Source organism: Brienomyrus brachyistius, chromosome 12 (assembly GCF_023856365.1).
Source record: "Brienomyrus brachyistius isolate T26 chromosome 12, BBRACH_0.4, whole genome shotgun sequence".
NCBI lineage: Eukaryota > Metazoa > Chordata > Actinopteri > Osteoglossiformes > Mormyridae > Brienomyrus > Brienomyrus brachyistius.
The window spans coordinates 917671-939168 of record NC_064544.1 but is presented as its reverse complement, the minus strand read 5'-3'; the positions used below and the strand labels follow the sequence as shown (position 1 = coordinate 939168).

At 46.9% G+C, this 21498-nt stretch overlaps 1 protein-coding gene across 1 annotated transcript in view; it reads right to left on the bottom strand.

Moving 5' to 3' along the window:
- LOC125704774 (transcription factor COE3-like) overlaps positions 1–20871 on the bottom strand; it is a 93513-nt gene extending 72642 nt beyond the window's left edge. The window contains 6 exon segments of the mRNA XM_048970784.1: positions 2038–2093; positions 3248–3311; positions 7131–7199; positions 7201–7288; positions 20283–20375; positions 20377–20871. Of these exon segments, the coding sequence (XP_048826741.1) occupies positions 2038–2093; positions 3248–3311; positions 7131–7199; positions 7201–7288; positions 20283–20375; positions 20377–20414 (408 nt within the window). The 5' untranslated portion in view covers positions 20415–20871.
- Positions 20872–21498: the final 627 nt, after the last annotated feature.

Below are 21498 nucleotides of genomic sequence, written 5' to 3'. Positions count from 1 at the left end.
ATGCCTTGGAAGTGTGGTCAAGTATGAGGCTAACAAAGTGATTTTCTTTTAGCTAAGTCTAGGGAGCTCGGTCCTTGGAAGGGGTGGACACTGAGGTCTCTTAACGTCTCTCTCTGCCGGGGTCCATGAGGGTGGCCGGCGCCATGAATCAGAGCTATGAACCACCCCGCATCCGGACCTGATACCGGCCCGAGACTTGACGTCATGTGTGCTGACTCGGTCCGGGTGTGTGCACGGGTCACGTTTTTACGATTTTTTCCCAAACAGACTTAATTGATAATTACACAATATGAAAACTGCAGGCTATAAAGTGAGCGATCTTTCTGCTCTGTGACCCCCCCAAAAGATCACAACTGCCAAGATCTGCTCTGACGTATTTTCATAGCCGGTCAGCAGAATAAGGGCGACCCGACGGGCTCGAGTTGAGGCGTGAAAACATGGAGAGATGTGGTGGGGGGGACAGTGTCATGTGGCAGCCCTAAGAAGCCCCTGATTTCCTGAGTGTCCCGGCTGGAGTGGTAATCAGGGTGCTCTTAGCACACCTGCTCTCCAATAAGCCAAGAGGCATGCTGAGACCCAGCTGGGCGTCCTCACCCCGGGTCGGACCAGCGGTCGGGCTTGACGTCAGTGACGCGGGAGCCTGAGCTCCAACACGGGGCCATGGGCCGTCACCCTGCCGCAAACAGGGTGCACGAGTAACTTGGAGGAGCCCATCGATCGCGGCTGATTTACTGACACCCGCAAAATCGATTGTATGGATAAATTTTAGGCAATAAATTAACGTGTTAAGAGGGTGAATATGGAAACGGGAAGAAAATGCATCCCGCTCCATTTGTATGCGAAAGTGTGCCAGGAAACCCAGATTAATCTGCTACGGGGGCAACAGGTCAGATCACATGACCCGACCACATGACCCGATCACATGACCCGACCACATGACCCGACCACATGACCAAAGTTGAGGAGGGTGTTGGGAAAGCTGCTTGTGCAGGTGTGGTGTCGCATATCGCTCGGTCCCGCAGCACCAGTGGGATACATCCACGGCGCAGCGTCACCCCGTCTGTATTTGGCGGCCTGCGGCTCCCTTTGTTGTTGTTGTTTCGCTCTGGCTGCTGTTTGGATCACTGTCTCCAGCATGCTGCCTCTGAGGCTACATTAGGGGTTATTGATCAGTCTTACGGGCCGCTGCTTTGTTGGGCAGGAGGTTTCCATATCGACCGCTGACCCGGGGAGGGTGACAGAAAGGGGGGGTCTGCCTACTGCAGGGGGGGGGGCGGAGGGAGCTATGTCGGCAGCAACAGGAGGGGCAGATTCCAAGTCACTGGTAGAATCTATATTCCATTAAGTTATTTGATATACTTTCAGAATTGACATGGAGACAAAAGGGTAAAAATTTGTACCTTTGCTCGTCACTGGGGTTATAACCTTTAAAGGTACAGAAATTAACATCCCAAAGGTACAAACAGCATTTATGTACCATCGACGGTTCAGGTACAGCCCCAGTGACAAGCAAGGTACAAATCTTTACCCTTTTTTTCGGAGAGCGCATCGGTATTTCAATTGTAAGGGTCATGCTCTTCGAAAACTATCAAACTATTTTAAAAAGCATAAGAAAGGCTATTAATTTGGCTTATTTTTACATGGCTTAAATAGAGAAAGAGACTAAATGAGTATTTCATTACAGGAGGCGCGCAGAATCGATGTTCCAGGACGATTCTGTGAATTCTTTTGAGCGTCTTGAGTGTTTCGACTCCACGAAACCTCAGGAATATTTCATATTACGGACCTTCTCGTTCTTCCACGCTAAAGTGTAAATGCAGCCTTCCCTGGATGCGGAGCGCTTGTAACCTTCACGGTTAAATCTCCGGAGGTAAGTGAACTCTGGGATAGTTCAGCGAGGGCACGGCTGTCTCCGGAGACTCCTAACACCCTCGGTGTCTCCGGTGTGCCCGCCTCCTTCCTCAGCACCATGGATCCCGGGAGGTAAAGGCCACCGCGGCTCCCATCACACAAATGGAGGCAGGAGGAAATTCTCACCTGTTTGGTCATGGAGTCTATCAACCGCACATACAGGTCTTGCTCTGTCCTGATTCCTGCGGGCGAAAACAGGGACCTTGCATCAGCAGGAGTTAGCAAGGAGATCTGCCCCCCAGCATTCACCCAAACGGCGGCAAAGAAAGTGGGGGGGGTGTCATTTCCCAGACACACCCTCCCTTACTGCTTCTGTCCCAATAGTACACTTGTGTTTTCTGTAACACTTGTCAGGCATGCAAGCTCATAGTAACTGCCTCCCCCACCCCACCAACACCACAAGCAAAAACAAACAAATCTCAGCTGGAATTAATTATTTACAGTGTCCCCGCCTGAATCATGGATGCCAGGCCCCCCACCCGCCTGTTGTCTATCCCTTTAGGATAACAAGATATTAAAATTTAAAAACGAATTAGGAATCAATCACTATTGCCGTTCTCCATTAGTGCACTAATGCAGCTAAACTGGGGCGCGGGGAGTGATGGCGAGCGAGTCCGGGTGGGGGAAGCGCTTTGGGGCAGCCGTGGAGGGAGGCCATCCGCGCAAAGCCAGAGCCCTTGCTGATATACCGCCAGACATATTCCAGTAAACCATAAGGGTCGGATTTTCTGTGTATATGTCCACTGCTGCCCCCCCCCGAGCCCCCACTGCTAACACAGACGTCTCAATTTTTCCCAGTCTGCCCCCAACCCCTCAACCAACGCAAAACGTCACGACAGTGAGGCTATATACGAGTGTCTTAAGGCTACTGATGGATTGGGGTGCCGTGAAAATGAGCCATGAGGCATCAAACCCATCTAACACAGTGTCTGTCAGCCTAGTCCTGGGGGACCCCCAGCCAGTCCACATTTTTGCTCCCTCCCAGCTCCCAACACACCTGAACCTGAACAATCAAGCAATCAGACAACACCAAATGCCTAGTACAGGTATGCTGGGAGCTGGGAGGGAGCAGAAATGTGGAATTACTTTCTTGCATACCTTTGGCATTTTATTCGAAGCCCAAGAGTCAGCTTTGCTGGTTTTTTTATCATATTTATCTGTCATATGTTAATCTCTTAAAGAAATGTCTCCTATAAGATTAATAAGGTTTGTGTCTCTAACATAAAGTTACATGATTGCTACTTGTCTTATTCACTCAGTGCCATCCTGTAGCCACGCCCCTTCTGAAATAGCGAGGATGGGATTGGTTAATGGCCGCTGGTCAGGGGCGCCTTACCGTTGCTATAGAGGAGCTGTAGCCTGTAGTGTATCCCGTTGTTGGTCTTCTCTCCGTTGTACTCCTGTCAGACACAAAAACGGGACAGTCTTTTAAAACCCGGCAGCTTCGGGAGGGAGGGGTCCTTAGGGCAACCCGAATTACCCCGGCGGTGTCATGAGTAAGCGCCGAGCTCGCGGAATTGGGGAAAGGTTCAGGCAGGCAGCTGATCCTGCCTTAGCTGCTCAGTCGTCCCCGAGCTGCTCCCAGCTGCAGCCTCGCTCCTAATCCAGGGGAGGTGCTGGTCGGCCGCCCCAGGGCGCCTATGGAGACGGCCTGGATTAATGACCACCGGCCAGCACGTTCAGGGGGTATGTTAGGGAGTGCAGAAGTATGAGGTCAGGCAGCACTTCCCGGAACAGCAAGTGGGAGAAGGATTGGGCGGAATCTCACATGTATAACTCTGCGGATTCCTTAGCCCACCCACTCAAGGGAGATGTGAGTAAAATAAATCTCGGGGGGAGGGGGGTGCCGGGGTACTTTTTGGTGTCACACCCGCTGATATCCCATCAGTATGATAAAGGCAGCAATAACCTTGCCGTAATCAGCGAGATTTATCATCGGCCGGGACGCGGTTGCTGTTGTTTGCCGATAGGAGTGTGTGCAGGTCGACACATTAGTGTTGCAGCTGTCATGTAAAAGCACCTCCTTCCTTAGCGGAACGTCTAAGCCCAGCCTCCTAAAGAGCAATCTGTTTGCCTGAACCCTGTTCTGAAAATATGCGGTGAGTTTTGCTCATCTGGGTGCAAACCAGTTGTGTCCTCATTACTGATAAATCCGTTTTCATTTAAAGTCATGAAATTTGGTGTCTTGTATGAAAATTTTAACTACATAAGGCTGTGGGCAATTTAAAAGAGGGGGGTGGTGGAGGGGGTGGGGGGAGGGGGGTGGTGTTGCTGGGCCGGCATTCTAACCGAACGGCACCCAAAGGAAACGCTCCGGTCCGCTTCTTGCAACCTAACAGCTGTTGGTACCTTGAGAAAAAAAATCCCCCACGGATCGGCGGTGCGCAGCGACGCACGGCTGGTGCGAGGCCGGCTGCTTACACATCCCCAGCAGCCAGCCCCCCACTCAACGCACACTCAGTCCCTCCTCCTTGACACGCCATTCTTAACGTTTTCTCTCAACATTTAGCTAGTTTTTTCATTCAGGAAGGGGAGCACAACATGAGGAGACGTTTCCGTTCCTCCTGAAGCCTGTTACTCCACAGCTGCACCTAAACGACTTTGCAGCTGCCCCTCGCGTTCAGTGTAAAACACGACGCTACCCCCCCCCACACACTGTAAACTGAGGGGAGGATTAAGCACCGCATAGGTACACTTAATACAGGACCACTTCCGAGGCTCTGGTGCTCGGCAAGATCAGCGGTGGAATCTCGCATTTTCCCTCATCGCTGCGCTGAAAGCCAGCTGTTCCATCCTATTGCCCAACGTTTGCTTTTTTTGGTTAATGCTGTGGGGAATGTGAAAGGAAACAAACTTCATGTTCGCATGGACCGAAAGCAAAGCCGTCACTAAATCCAGTTAAATGCACACAGATGTACGTTTCGATGCATGGGCCGTTTTTCCTACAACCGGCTCAGCTTCGGCGGGGGTGGGGGAGTTCAATCCGTCCCCAAATGGGCACCAGAGCGCACTCCTGGACAGCCGATCACCCCCCCCCCCCACATGCCCCCACCCTTCCACTGCTCCCCTCCGGAGCTCTGTGCCAACTCTTCCATTCTGCTCTGGCAGCCACCGCAGGCGGAGTGGAAGGGAGCGCAGAGGTCGAGGCGGAGGTGAGTTGGCAGGAACGGTGGTGGACTGAGGCGTTGCCAGCTGGCTTGTGGCCCGCCTATCCTCGAGCAAAGTTATCCATCCATAACCTCATACTAAAACAAACCCAGCTCTCGTTCAAACAGGTAAACAAAACATATCTGAAAAAGGCTATCCGGGGAGGTTAATGTCTCCGGTATTTAAATAAGTCCTCAACCGGTTACTTATAAAACAAAAAAAGAATGAGTGCAGAGATAATTCTGCATTTCATTTTCGTAAGAATTATAAACAGTTTTAAAACTTAAATTATATTATACATTTGGTACCGACAATGACAGTTTTTCAAAAAAAATTGGGCTGGGAATGTAAGGATCAGTAAAAACACATGTTTCTCCAGTAATACGTCAAATAGACTCGTGTTCCGTAAAGTGACAGCTCTTTGGTGCTCGTGCACGTCTGCGTGCGCCCGTTCACCTAAAATGACGTCCCCCTGCGCAAAAGTGCGGAATATTAATCGCAAATGTTGCGTGCAGATGTTCCAGAGCCAACACACATGACGCGGGTCAACCAGCCTTGAACTTTTTGAAATTGTGTTCTCGAGTACTCCTATTGACAGGCTGCTTAAAAACGCTCAAAAAGACCCCCCCCCCCCCCCTTTACGCGTCTGTCGACGGTACATGGTGAGGCTTAGCCTAGGAAACGCATTAAACGCTGCGCATAACACCATGACTACACTTCATTATGCTACAACAATGGTGCATGTCAACAAAGGGTTGAGTAGAAACATTTCATTAACTGCACATTTCCGAGTCATTAAAATCGGAGGTATGTCGATGCCATCGTGTAATTTCGTGAGTGAGTGAACCTGCGTGTTAATTTAAATGTGAAGGGCCATATTATAGCAAAAAAATACAAACATAAAATTAAGAGGCCTGTTAAGTTACCATCAGCAGGACAACTGGGTATCTCTCGATGCAGTAGTGGTGACACAGCCCTAGCTAAAAGACACAGTGACTCCAGCTTAACCGGGAGTACTGCACTATTTGGACGTCCAGCGGTCGCCTGCCAAGTATCAGGTAATAGCTTTTTTGGGCTATGGGTTACCTAGCGCCCCCTAGGGCTAGCTTTAAAAATTGCGTGTAATGGATGAAAGGACCAAACGAATGCATTCTCTGTCTCTGATGTCAATGAAAACATTCATCTTATTCCACCATAAGCAAAGTAAAGTTTTAAATTATACTATCTCAGCAATAGGCTATTTAAATATGAACTTAACACTTTTATGTAATTTAAAATACTTGCTATACACCAAATAAATGTTATTCAAATGTCATTAAATTTTAGTCTTTTAATTTAATTGCTTCTCCCTCTTATTAAAGTTCAGTGAATCACATTTCTTTGTGTAAATATTTAGATATATATGCACAGATAGCATTTCTCCTTCTTCACTTTGTCATGGTCAAGCTGATGAACAGAAGAGAGTAACCTGCTTATAAAAATTACCGGGATCTACGTAATGAGAGACGAAACTCCGTAATTGCAGTTACTCCTCACTTTACCGTGGTGCCGCTCAGGATATTTCCACCTTACGATGGTGCGACAGCGATGTATATTCAGTAGTCATCTTTCAATTTTCATCTTTTCCCGGGCTATATATGCTGTATGATACTTTCTATTGTTCCTGGGAGATGGCAGCATCCACCCGGCTGAGAGGCACCTGTATGTGTTTGATTAACCCATAAGACAATATCAGCATCAGACGTTGTTCTGTACTGTGCATACTAGGTGTGCATACTAGGTGTGCATACTCAAAAGCAGTGCAGATACCATAAATACTTAGCTGGGGGGGGGGGGTCCTTGTTTGGAGGCCCCCCATGTACCGCAAAAGAGGCCCAAGGAGAAACAGAATTATCTGCTCTGAGAACAAGAGAAAGGGATGGCTGGGGGGGAGTTGGAGTGGAGATGTGCCAACAGTCTGACATCCCCCGCCCCCCCCCCCGCGCCCCCCCCCCAGTCCACAGACATGGGCTGGAGTGAGCCCCGCTCTGATGATTTAGCTCCCCCGCCGCGATGGACATGGCATGCCTGACCTTGTCCTTCTCCACGAAGTCCACGTAGGAGGTCCGCTCGATCTCCACGGGCTGGCCCTGCCGGTCGTAACAGCGCCAGCACGAAGTGGAAGAAGTTGGACTTGCGCAGGTTGGAGGGCGGCTGCTTCTCATAGTGGGCGCGTGCCAGTGCCACTCCGCTGCATTGGGAGGAGAGAGAGAGACACGGCGTGAGCAATGCGGCCCCCCCATCCGCTTTGACATGCTGTTTTGTTTTTTTTCTCCCATCCTCTAGTCTCTTGCTGCAGCAATGTTGACATTTGGCTCGGCTCTGGCCCCAGGGGGCGGCGTCTGTTGCGAGGGATGCAGGACGCTACTGCGTAGGCCTCTGCCAGACCCCACCCCCCCACGCCTCCACGTGCCTGTCGATCAATCCCACTCTGCCTCCCGTGCACCGGAGCCGTCGGAAAAAAAACCCTCCATCCTGACTTTCCCGCTCTTTTCCGCCATCGATTGCACAGCCTGGAGGCTGACAGAGATGGAGGGCTCCCATTTAGCCGCAGAGCAGGTGCCACAAGCTACAAACAGCTACCCCCCTGGCCCCCCGCCCCCAGTCGCCGGCTGCTGCCTCCATCGTGAATTCCTCTGAACTCCCCGCCTGTCTGCGGCCCACTAAATCAATAGCCCCTCTTCCCGACTTTTTCCGTGGATTTCTCCGAGAGGCCGTTAGCCACCGCCAGACCCTCCAGATCAGCATGGGAGCCTGGCCCCTCTTGTGTCCGTCAGGAGACAGAAGCAGTCGACCCTCTGGGCAGTTTGTCCCGGGTGTAAATCGCTGTCCTCTCACAAACAAGCCAATGACAAGTGAATCGATGGCTAGCGTTCACGTTCCCTGGGTTTATGCATAGCAGCTAAATATGCCCCTAACGTTATTTTCGGAGCTTCCCAGAGAACACGTGTGATGTACAGCAGCAATTACAAAATGCATAATTAAACGCGCTTAAATTCAAGGCACTTAAATTCAAGGTGCTTAAATTCAAGGTGCTTAAATTGAAGCTACTTAAATTGAACCTACTTAAATTGCAGGCACTTAAAAACAGGTTAAATAATAAGAAATTCAGTAAAGCCGTCCTTCATTCAGGCTGCATAATAGCACTTACTTTCCAGGACAATCGCATCCAAAAACCCATCCAGCGTCTCAAACACATATTTCTTCCACAAATTCCATAAAGCAGCCATACAGCTGTAGAATCTGCGTTGTACCTGTCTGTTTTAAATCAGATATTTATTGCTATATTGTTTTAAAAACTCCAGTTTAACCTTCTGTTTTCCTGCTGCAGATGAAGTATTTGTTATTTGGAGAGATGTCTGAAATCCTTCTGTGTTGGTGGACGTATTCCCCAGATACATTATTAATACCGCGCTGACCTTTCTCAACCCCTATTATGAATGCTTAGTACCTCATTTGTAACCCATTCTGTTGAAAGCAAGCTAATTCCTGAAGTGGAGGTCTGAGGGAACTAAGACAAAGGATGATTTTTCTATTGAGGTTCTGATTTACACTGAGGTGGGGGGGGTGATCTCACTGAGGATCTTCAGAATGAAGACTACTCGGTGAGTTATTTCACAGCAATCTAAAACGTTGTTACGGATATCTCTACCTGTCCAAAACAGTAAAAGAGAATAATAATATAAATAATAATAATTTAACGCTGAATAATTTGTAGCGCAATAAAATTGCATGATTTAGTAGGACAATGTGTGCGTGTGGTGCAACAATAGTGTGCATACACAGGATAAAGGGCAGGTCGCCGGCTTTTTACACTTCCCTCTGTCGGCATTCCGCTCACATCCTGGGATGTCTGACATCCCCTTTAAGTGCTGACCGTTTGTTTCCTTGCTGTCATTTTTCTGTGCACGGACTCGCGGAAAAAGGCACACGTTCAAAACCATAAACTGGTACCACGGTCACCTCAGGAAAAGCAAATGTGGTGTGAAAACGCTAAACATAACTAGCTATTTGAGAACCACCCCCCCCCCCCCCCCCAACGGATTCCCAGACTCACGGTGATATATCTTATGCCGCAAAAAAGTGGCCATCAGGACCTGCCTGCCCTCACCAAGATATTCTCTTGCTCAAGTCGGTCGACACCAGAAGCTTGTTAGCTTTATATTTTAATTATCATAATTGCGCCCCACGTCGATTTATACAAGGGTGAGTCAGCTGTTTGCGTGCTGCACTCAGTAAAATAAAAACAGAATTGATATTTCTATATTTGTATATGGGGGCCCTCATTAAATCAGAGGCCAACACACAGCAAACAATAAATAAATAAACAGCTACATCTCTGACATGTGAGAGTTAAAAAAATACCTTGAAATTCCTGATTGGTCCTTCCTCCCTTTTAAGGTCTATAAACAGTTCTGTATAGTAATGAACAAAGTAATCATCTACAAAACAAAATACATTGAAAAATAATTCCCAGCTTTCCATGTTTTTTAAAGCAGGTATGAATGTACAGGTCACATTATGTTAAAGGGGATTTATGCCTTAAGGATGAATTGAAGTACATCACGAAATGAGTCGGGCATCTTTTCCGGAAGCGTAGAGCTGCTGTAATTCAGCGCGGAAAATAGCGACGGACAATAGCGAGGTTAAGGGTCCTGATGCTGAGCTCCGCGTGCCACACACTGCGACGAACCGTGAGGCTCTGTGAGGAACCCGGAGAACACCGGGGGCTGATTCACGCCTTCCTCTACGCGTGTATAAATCAACAACAACAATAATATCAAGTCATCCGCCATAACAATAATCATCGTCGTCAAACAATTATTATAATTGTCATTTGATCTGCCTGCAACCTACTTTTGCTGATGAGAGTTGTGATATTATTATTTTTATTATTATTAGCTGGTTTTGTTATATATTGCATCTTTTGTAATAAGCAGTCATTGAACTATGACACCCGATGGTCAGTTTGTCATTTATATTTGTCAAAACAGACATCAGGTTGGAGGATAATGATTCATGTGTTTGATTACTTATTTTTTGGGCGCCCTCCTTCATTCACCGAGCGATCGGCGTGAGCTTTGAGGGGCCGAGGGCCGTTCAGGCAGAACTGTCACGACCGCTGGAGAGTTACAGCCCCCCCCCCCCCACCCCATTAATCAGCCGAGGCGGGTAGTGGGCATGGCTAGAGAGTCTTTAACATCACCAGTGCTCTTGTTCTGAAAGAATGGACGAGCTGGGAAACGGGAACAGCGTTTAGACGGCCGCACTGCTTAGGGGTCGGCGACCTGGCCCTTTCAGCACCGCGCCAAGCGCATGAACGGCTGTAAATCAAGCCCCAGCAATCCACCCCTCGCAAACTGGGGGAGGCGCTTGACCCTGGGGCTCAAGCAAATACTTCATAAGTTATAGCGGGACAGTTAGCATGAAACGAGCACCCCCCCCCCCCCCCCCAAATTTCATACCTGCTAATTGCATGGGCGAATGTGAGGGAGATATAAATTATGCACAGGCGATATGCGGGGGGGGGGGGGGGGGGTGTTTATGACGAGCCTCGCCATTAGTCCCTGCATATATTTGGCGGGCTGTGGGCACCCTGGCTTCACTTCGTTTAGCGCTTATCCGGCGCGTAACGAGAGCTAACAAGCGGAAAGAGGGTGTCGCCCGGATCCACGTGCTCGCCGCTGAATGCAGACGAGGCTGCGTACTGGGACGGCAGCTCGGAGGAGAGTGCGGTGGCTCTGTTTTGTAACCCAAATCCCGGGAATGGCCGGGGAGGCCTCTTCCGAGACCGCCGTGATGTCACCAGAGACGCCGCGGTTCAAAATAGGAAAACGAAAGCCCCCGTTTTCCTCGACACTTGCTGAAGCCTCTTCTCTAGACACCGACGCTTAAATAGCTAAACTGGGGAGGAGGAGAAATGTTTATCCTGCGGGATAATTTCCCTTTTTCCCTCGTTTTATAATTTCTCTGGACCATTTTTAACTGTGCTAGACGTTTTCTAGGCGAGAGTTGCAAAAGTTTCTACAATCCTGATGCAAATGTTGACAGCTTTGTTTCCTCGGTGTGCCGAAATCACTCAAAACCGTGTTACAGGACGATTGCGTTAAAACTGATTTTGCTGTCAGGGGCAATTTGCCCAGGAAAGTATGGAATATCAGTTAATCGCATACAAAAATATAAAGCTTAATTACTTAATTATTTTAAGATCCTATCAGCAGAAATTCTATGGTGGGTCACATTCCCGAGTCCAAACTGATCAAATTCCTGATGGGGGGGGGGGGGGTATTTATTTTTTAATCTTGCAGACATTTCTTTCACCTCAAATCAGAAATGGGTCATCTGTCTCGGCCCTGTGTAGTCGGGTTGGCACACATTTCGACATCTGTCTTCATCGGTGCCGCGGCTCTTTGGCCTCCTGTTTAGCATTCAAACACAGATGCTAGCTAATGCCATCCTGCCAGGCAGATAGACAAGCCAATAAAATAATGATTATGATGAATTATAAACAGCTCCGGGGCAACTTTAAAAAATTCTGCCCCGTTCTTTTAGGCCCCTGGTCCATAGTAACTGGCACCTGTCGGCAAGCCTGCGATCTGCATGCTACCTGAACACTAGCGAAAGAGGAACGTGCACCGTGATGCTACTGCATAATAATGTATAATATAGAAGGTATATGAGGTACATATAAAATTAAGGTATAGCAGGTATATATAGAGTAAGGTATATAAGGTACATATAAATTAAGGTATAGCAAGTATATATAGAGTAAGGTATATGAGGTACATATAAATTAAGGTATAGCAGGTATATATAGAGTAAGGTATATGAGGTACATATAAAGTAAGGTATAGCAGGTATATATGAAGTAAGGTATATGAGGTACATATAAAGTATGGTATAGCATGTATATATAAAGTAGGGTATATGAGATACATATAAAGTATGGTATAGCATGTATTATATAAAGTAGGGTAAAAGAGGTACATATAAAGTAAGGTATAGCAGGTATATATGAAGTGAGGTATATGACGTACATATAAAGTAAGGTACATAAGGTATATATATATAATAGAGTCTCATTTTGCTTACATGTATGTGCTCTATACTACTGGCTGTTTATTGCTTTATGTTAGTACTCTGTTATTCTTGTAATTTACTTTATTTTACGCTATTGTTAATAACTACACACGAATACCATTGATTCTGATTCAAAAGCCGCATTTGCCAAACATTAAAGTTGCTGTTTTAGCCTAATGGCCTGCTCGCCGTCCCCGGGTTGACCAGCAGGTTTTCTATCCCTCTGCTACGAGGCAGAGACAGAGCCGGTCCTGGTAACCAGACCTGGAATGAGCGTCAGGCCCTATTCGGATTCTCCCCTCCGCTATCACCTTCCCCTGGAAGAGGCAGGGTTTACAGCGTTAGCAGCAAACAACTACTCACTTCGCTCTCGGAGCCTCGAAATGTTCCTGCCTCTCAGCAGCAGTGTACTGTGCTTTTTTAACAGACCAAAGGGGCCTGGGGCCCGAAAGGAAGAGACGGGGGGGGGGGGGGGGTCCAGCTGCACTTTCCCCCCGATTTCAACACATTATCGTAACACTCAGCTGGCTAACAAACCCAAATCATTCAATATCCATACATTACATACAGCATTATAATTGAAATCAATGGCTTTTATATGTATTTTTGGTTGTGTCTCCGTGGCTATCTGCAGGCATCTCGCTGAAAACCAAACCCATCTCAGATACCACAGCCATATCTCGACTCGCCACCCTGAAAGAAACCAGCAAGCGCGCACTTATTTTTTTTTCTTCTCATTACTCGCTTGCACAACCGCTGGTTTTGGCTGGAACTACACGAGCAAACGGACACCAGGCAGATTATTAATCGGGAAGAGTGGCCAAGCTGGAACTGGAAGAAATGGCAGGAGACCACAGACAGCACATGCCTGCGACTGGCATTTACTGGGCTCTGCGTTAGAGACGGACCTTTAAAACTGGCATCTCACCGGGTGCATACGCATATACGCAGGCACGCAGATTAAATATTCCTTGCACGCTGACTTGCGGGAGTCATTCTGTCTGTCCCGAGCACTTTTCCTCTTACATTTACCTTCACAAGCAAACTCATCAAGGGAATCTGAAGGCATGATTGAAGCCAACACGTCTGCACAGACATCATACCTAGTGAGCAAACCACTCCATGTCCAAAGCAGCCTGTCCTTAATTGGATTCTCATCTTCAAACTACTTTTACAGCCATTTGTTGGCTATTTAGTGCCATCTGCGATTGTCGACTGCTGGCAGTCGCACAGGGAGCCGGAATTAGGCACGCGGTACCTGTTAGCTACGAGGAGCAAGAGTGGCCTGTTTCATAGAGAGCTTACTCACCCTCAGCCCAGAGACACGGATACAGCAGTCTACCCCTAACACTCCAGCATCTCGAATGTAGCTTCGTGACAATACCAAAGGGCAGCCTTCACCTGATGTGCTACGTACATACTAGATAAAATACATGCATACTAGATATAATATGTATATACCACAATGCATAATAATACACAAATGTGTGTGCACATGTATCCTTATATGATGAGATGACAATAATCTGGATTCTATATGGAGATTCTAGTTTATTTATCATTTCTGGTCATTTCTTTGAGGGGTGGCAGTAATTTTATCTATGCAATTCCGCTGGGCAGCCAAACTAGGTGGGGGGGGGGGGGGGTCATTCAATTTCTTATCTTATCTTTTATTTTTCCATCTTAAAGAAGGATAAAGGACGAGAAATTTTAAACGCCCTGACACTGATTCACCCCTTCTGACGTCTTGGCATCGCCAAGTTACAGCTTGAATAATAGACGCATAGTCATTTATGAGTTTAATTATCGTCAATGATTGGTGCAAATGAGCGTAGGAGATCTAGAACGGCTCGGAAACATTCAAGAAGCGTGGGGGCGAACCTTAGTTTGGTTTTAAATATTGACATTTTTCACAGATACACGCAGATACAGTAGCAGCCCTCTGTCGCCTACAGGATCATATACATACACAGAGATCACAGGGTCTCCACACCGCTGCACATGCAAACCACACAGCAGAGACATCTCCCAGCTTTCCGAATCAGAATCGTGACACACGGCTCCTGTAATCATAGAAGGTTATTACGAATTGTTGCTAAATGCTTCCAGCTAATGTCTAATTTGTTAGTAATTGCAGTGAGACACATACGCCGTTTTTAGCAACGTGTAATGATTTAACGTAGCTCACGGGGCAAATTACAAGCGAACGCTACCAACTACCGGGATGCAGGAATCAGGCATGGAGTTTCCACGTAAAATGCTCTGCTCCGAGTTGGGAGCATTTCCGGAATTTCTCGGGGTTGTGCAAAGGGCCTGCGATCCCACTGAACGGTCAAGGAGTCAAACCGATATCAATTAGCGGCAAAGAAAAACTCCCTAACGACCTGGAAGGGGATGCAACTGAGGCCGGCTGACGAGAAATTAGCTGAATTTGGCAGTCGTGATCCAAGCGTTAACGATTTAAATGAGTCACGCATGGCGCCAAACACCGGAGAGGTTAAGGCCCTGCTTTTATTACACTGACATGCAAAGCTAATAATAATAACAATAATAATAATACTATGATCGTGATATAATTATATTATATGATTAACAGGAAATGCATGCTGGGAAAACAGCTCCTTCTGCATTGCGTCTGTGGCCCACGTCTCCATCAATTCCCTCGCATGTGATTCTCCCTCCGATGCGCCTTCCCCGGTGCGTCACAGGCACACCTGCTGGTCTCAGCCCAGCACCCCCGCCCGGCCCCAGCCACCACGCCGAGAGCCGGCACGCGTAATTAGCAGGCCACAGCTGAAAACATTAGCCGATCACCTGTACGCCGCTAATGGGGTCAGGGAGCGAGGCGGCCCCACAGACGTCGGCTAATCGCTTGCATCCCTCGGCAGCTGTAAGCAAAACTCTCGTCCCGATCTGGCGTCATACAGGACCAGGGTCTGCCGGGCTTTTCCACCGGGTGCGCTCTCCTCTGCCCGGGCAGGACGGGCCCTTCTCGGCAGCTGCCCAACACGTTTGTTTCCGCGATAGTTTTCCTCTTATTCAGATTTCTCCAGAGACATTCAAGGTTTCGGCTTAATGAGCCGTGTTCAGAGGCAGTTACGCGGGTAATACGATCTAACCACTGGTAACGTTCGCCTTTAATTTTCACAAAAGGGAAAAAAGTGCAAGTGAACAACCGTGCCAACTCCAATTATGTTGGTAAAAAATGCCGATAAAAAATCTGTTGGTCAACTATTGGTCGAACATCAGATGTTCCTATGTGTTTGGTTTCATGATCATTTTCCAAAATCATTTTGTGGTGACGCTGGGTGACAGGTAACGTTAATAGTGCTTTCGCCTAAATGCTGAATCGCGACGCTGGCGGTTCAGATCGACGGTACACAGGTGACGGGAGACCAGGGTTGGATCTCCACAAACAAACGGCAGCAAAACACCGGGAATCGAGTCATGTTCAAAGATGACAAAACGTGATTTTGAAAAACAGGTGTTTGATAACTGAGAGAGTCTCCCGAAAAGATTCCGACGGCCATCTTCTGCCCAGCAGGGGTTTGGGGGGGGGGGGTGGCGTGGAGGTTTGAGCCATGCGGGGGGGCCGAAGGCGATCCTCGCTCGCTGCCAGCCGGCGCACGTCACAGTTGTACCGCCACACTGAACGATCGTGACGGGGAACACAAAGCCTGCAGAGTGCATTTTTTAGTTAATTCGCGCCAGCCCTAGCTGGGGACAGACACACGGAGGGCTGGGGAAATGGGGGCCCGACTGCAGGTGCTCTACTCCCCCACCCCTGCCTCACTAATGCTGCGTGAGGCACAGGTATTCCTCTACTTTCTTTTACTCACCACATGTGCGAACCCACGACAGAAGTGACACAGCCTTGGAATGTGACTGCGGGGAGCTAGTGAAGTTTACTCACCAGCTGCGTCGGGCAAACGGATCTAGTTATAAAAGTTAACTAATTCGGGGGGGTAGAGGACTAGTGTGAGCAGCCTCGGGCCACACTAGGGAACAAGAAGCCATCGCTGTCGTCCTGTAAGGGGTAAAAAAAAAAAATCTGCAAATGATCGAGCGAGAGAGACGGGGGCTCAGGGATCCACAAATCTGTCCCCCCCCCCCCCCCCCCTTGTGAGCCCTGCTGGTCTCACACGGCACCGAATCCCAGGATTCACTTTGCAGGCTCGATATCTATAACCACAGCAGAACTCCACAGTGCTTTCAGCTGCTGACATTCAGACCGGGCCGTGTCAGAGTCCACCGCAGAAATGTACATTTTTCAACCACACTGTCATTATCCTTCTGTTTTTAACTTAATTTAATTGGTATATTTTCATGGCATCCACAAGTTTATTCATTTAAAGTTCTGGCAAGACTTCAACCAGATTAAACAAGACGGGATATAATTAGTCAGTTAAGATGGTATTTTTTTATCCTGAAGTACATCACGTTAGTGGGTTTGTAATATGGGCAGACAGACTCCTGCTCTTAGAATCACCCAGCAATCGGCATTTCCTTGTTTATTTATAAGAAATTTGCCAAAAAGGATTTCCTTAAATATAAATGATTGTACGCGCTTTCCGATGACCTGCATGGACTACGCAGCAATTATTTGAATCGAATTACCACATAACTCTCATATGAACCTTGTAAACAGGTCATCTACTCTGTGTGTCTGCAGAAAAACGAGGTTATCATTCCCAGCCATCACACGGCATTTCAGACGGACAGCTATTCCGCAGGGTCTAACAGAAAAAGAAATCGCATTTTTATCTTAGAGAGAGTGAGATTCCATAACATCCTCATTAATATTTCTGCTTTGCCTTGGAATGATTAAAATCAGTTCTCTCATAAATAACCATTTAAAGAAAAACAAAAAAAAAATGCTTTTCGGTGATACAAATAATCAAATAACACCATACAGGTATTAATATTTCACGCCCAGAAACCGTCAGCCACGCAGACTAATCTGAGGTGTGTGGACACGGACCGTTCAGTGCGATGTATAATTCCGCACAGAATCCCCTGCACAGGCCGCGTTAACGGGTGCGAATATGAAACCGTGCGTCAGTAACACTTCGCATTTTCTGTTATAAGGGCGTGCGACACCTCTGCCCCCCCCCCCCCCCCCCCCCCACAATCGCGGGCACTTGAAACGCGATGTCTGACCCCCTTCATGTGCTGGAATCTCTTTAGTGAGAGGCAGCGGGACAGTCCTACCACCCGGTTTTTGGGGCCCCTGCTCAGGGACGGGGTCCTGGGTCGTGCAGCAGAACATAAGTTCAGCAGGGACAGTTCTGAATAAAGCACACAGCTAGGAGACATAAGGAGACGACAAGCAGAGCCGTGTTCCTACATTTGTCATGTTGTCCCCAACTAGATCACTCCCAAAAATCTGTAAATGCGCCCACAGCCCTACTTTTCATCTCCCGGTCTCCTCTGGTCGTGTCGCAGCCTGTCCCATTTCCTCCTGCCACCTCTGGCCACCAACAACTCCCCCCCCCGAATCCCGATCAATATCTCTCACGACTGCCGCTAAGGCAGAGGTCACACGAGCTAGTTTGCCACCGCGTTTCGTCTCACTGCGGCGTGACAGGAAACCCTCTGTGCGTGTGTGTGTGTGTGTGTTTTTTGTTTTTTAAGGGTGCCGGCCTGGTACGCCGACTGTAGGAAGCGGCCGTGATTCTGGTACACGGGAACGGCAATGGCGTCGACCAGCCAGGGAACCCAACGCTTAACAGGGTGGCATTTTAGCCCTGGCACCTGTCTAACCACGCGAACATTGGGTCCCCCTCTGGTCAATGAGAGTTAAACCCAGCCCAGCTGTGGGTATCTCAGTGTGAGATGCATCCTGGCAGGTGCTACATAGCCTCATGTTTCATCATCATCATCATCATCATTATTATTATAGAACGAATCTTATAAATGTTCACATTTATGCAGCTGGACATTTTATAAGTTACGAAATGTCCCTTTAAGGACCACAGTGCTGCCTCTCCAAGGATGTGACCCGCTAACCTTACCACGTTATCGGTCATTGTCCTTAACCAACACCCGCCTAGTTGCACCCCCGTCCCCCAAGCTAACCCAGTCTCCATAACTGAAGTCTCTCTTGAAGAAAAGCCGTCGGTTCGGTATGAAATTAAGGAATTGGGGTAATTCAGAACTGAACCCTCTACATCTCGCATCGCTCTAGCCTCCTGAATACACTGATAATGTCTTAGATAGGAGGAGGGGCGATATTAAACACGAAGCGCTCAAAAACTCGCAAATAAATTTAATATGAACGTTTTTAAAATATTTTAAAGGAGGGAAAGTTTCCCCGCGTCACTAAAGTAAAATGCGTCATATTACTCTAACCATCAAACGCAGTTTTTCCACATATTCAGATAGATGGATATCGGCTCTATCCTCACACCTGAATTACTGAGTTACAATAATAAGCTGGCATGTGCGAACTACGAAAAAATGTATAGATCGTAAAAATATTGACTACAAAGAAAAAAAAAGTTTTGCAATAGTAAAAACTCACATTGAAAATGATTCCCAATATACAACCGCAGTATTGTTAACTTTCTGACAAACAAATGCATTTAAAAAAATATATAACCAATAGATAACATTTGTAACGTTTGCTTTAATAATTCATGGACAGATACATGGCATGAAGTCGTATGTTACAGGATTTCTATAAAGAAAATATTGTCTATGGAAGCACAAATGCGAATGATAATGTATATAGACGCACGTGCACTTTAGAGACGTTATTATATATTTACGAATTAGTTACGCGCACAAAAATCTCTGCATTTCCGCGCGGTGCATTAAACTTTAAACATCCGCGTTTTCACCGCTGTAGGGTATTACTTTAAAATTATGTTTAAGTGCAACTTTAAACTTTAAAGCCCCGTAAATAAAGCAGCCTTTCGTGTCAATGTAAGTTTATTATAACAATTATTATTACTGTACTCGTTATTTATAATATTAGTAATAATTAGTTGTGTTATATTTGTAATATTTTATTACATTATTTATTAGCAGCTTATTAAAATCGTGAACTTGGAATATGATCATTCCAATAATTCATTTTAAGTGTAGGATGGTGGGGATAATGTTTAATTTACAAAAGTTATCTACATTTAATTTTTATTTGAAATACAGGAAAACATAATGTATAAAATCCCGCTTTTAATGGATCACATTAATAAGTTCATCTAAAATAGTTTATCATAATATTTGTATTTATTTATTATTGTCCTTACAACTGGTATACTTTATTTATACACAACATATATGTTATGTACAAAAACACAGGGTACATGGATTTGGCTATTTAGAATAACCTCAGATTAAGAAATAGGGCTGCAACTATATCGGTTGTTAACTTTTTTTTTACTGCATGGAATATAATAGGCCCACTTCACAGTTTGTTTCGTTTTGATCGTGTGGGAAAAGATAACGGTCTGGAATTACTTTTGTTATTGGGAAGTGGCGGTGATTTTGGCTTTGGGTGCTGCAGACATTTAACATTGTGCTGCCAACTTAAACACGCCCGGTGTCTAAGTCTCCAGCCCATGAGCTTCGGGAACACGCGTCGGACCCAGTTTAGGAGATTAACCGTGACATTATCCACAGGCATGCCCGCCTTTGGGTCAAGTACGATGACTTTTCACGAAACACGTTTAAAATGCGTTTCCGCCGCCTGTCACACCAAAGTAACTCTGCATCCACCAAGTGCATCTATCGCCTTCGCGGTTCCTACGTTTCTTGCGGACGCGACGGCCGAGGATTAAAATTTGCTAACAGACGCGCAGATACTGGTTTCCCACTTTTAAATTTATTTACATTTATGAAAAAAAAATCGCCGTTCGCAAACGTTTATACCCGGGTGACAAAATTATTCGCTTACTCGCTTTTGCATATTTAATTTCGTGATTTATCTCTCATTTGGTCACATTTAAAAACGCGATATGATAATACGCGTAACGGGGAATAACACTCCCTCCACCTAATGTCATACGTAACCACGCACGGATGCATCACCCTGTGTTTGGACAGTATAGTTTGCATTGTTTCTTCCGTAGCCCCACCAAGCGCTGCCCGCCTGCGTTTACCTCTGTGCCGCCGTGTTCGCATCCAGAATCCCCGCACTCTGCATCCACGATCGGACCGGCGTCATGCCGCTGGTAAGGGGCTCTTCTTTCATGCAAGGCTCCCCGCGGGAGGCTGTCCTGGATGGAGAACATGAAAAGAGCCTTCGGGGATCTCTTCCTTAACACCAATTCAAACTAAATAATCCTCCTTCAATCTCAAAACAAGGCCACCTGGATTAACAAAACCAGCTGAAAGGGGGTAAAAAATCTTCCCCGAAGTGCAACAAGGGAAAGCAAGCGAGGTCCTTATCCAAAGACGAGCTCTGTATCCCTCTGGGTTTTCGTCTTTATTTTAGATCCCAAACCAAGTTCAGTGCACTCAAGATTAACCGTTCTCAAGTTAAATGAGGGGGGAGAAAAGGCAAGTGTTAGAACCGTAAAGCATCTCAACGGACGTTCATCAGCCGGGATCTTGAAGACCTTTTCGGTGAAGGGAAAAAGAGGAGAGAAGGCGAACTTGTTCAGAAGAAGAAGGCGAACATACGCGCACGGGATTGTGAAATGAAAACTGGGATAAAACAGGCGACTGCTTCAAAAAGGAGTAAAATGAAATGATTACCAAACAAGAGGCAGGGATGGACCAGGGAAGGCTTGGTGTCCCTGGGGAAAAGGGGGATTGGGTAGCAAGAAATCTCATTCCCTCCCTCCCCGTCTCTTTATGTCTCCTCTGTCCCAGCGGAGCGCACCTTCTCTCGGGTTCGGAGGCTCTTGGCTCTCGGGGGGGACAAGCATGGACTTGGCAAAGGCGGAGAAAAATCCTTAAAAGGCAAAAATATTTCAATATAGTCCACGCCCCTCGTTACCCATTGGACAGAGTCACTGCTTGCGTCATTTTTTAAATTCGCCGCAAAAAATTTCAGATCTGTGCAGCAGGAAAACTGTAAATGGCTCTGCGAAAGCGCACGTTTGTACAGGAGCGCGATTCCAGTGTTTAATGCCACAGTAAAGAAGACCAGTCTAAATATTATATACCAAGAATTGCATAAAACTCTAGGCTACAGAAATCATTTTATTCACAAACGTTCTAACCGATTAGAAATCAGGAAACGAGAATATAGTGCGTGTTGTGGCAGGCAAGCGATTGCATAAATTAACAGTATATTGGGGAGAAAGATGTTTGTGGTAAATAAACAATCGGCATTGCTCATGAGTGACAAATGTGGACTATTAGACGTTG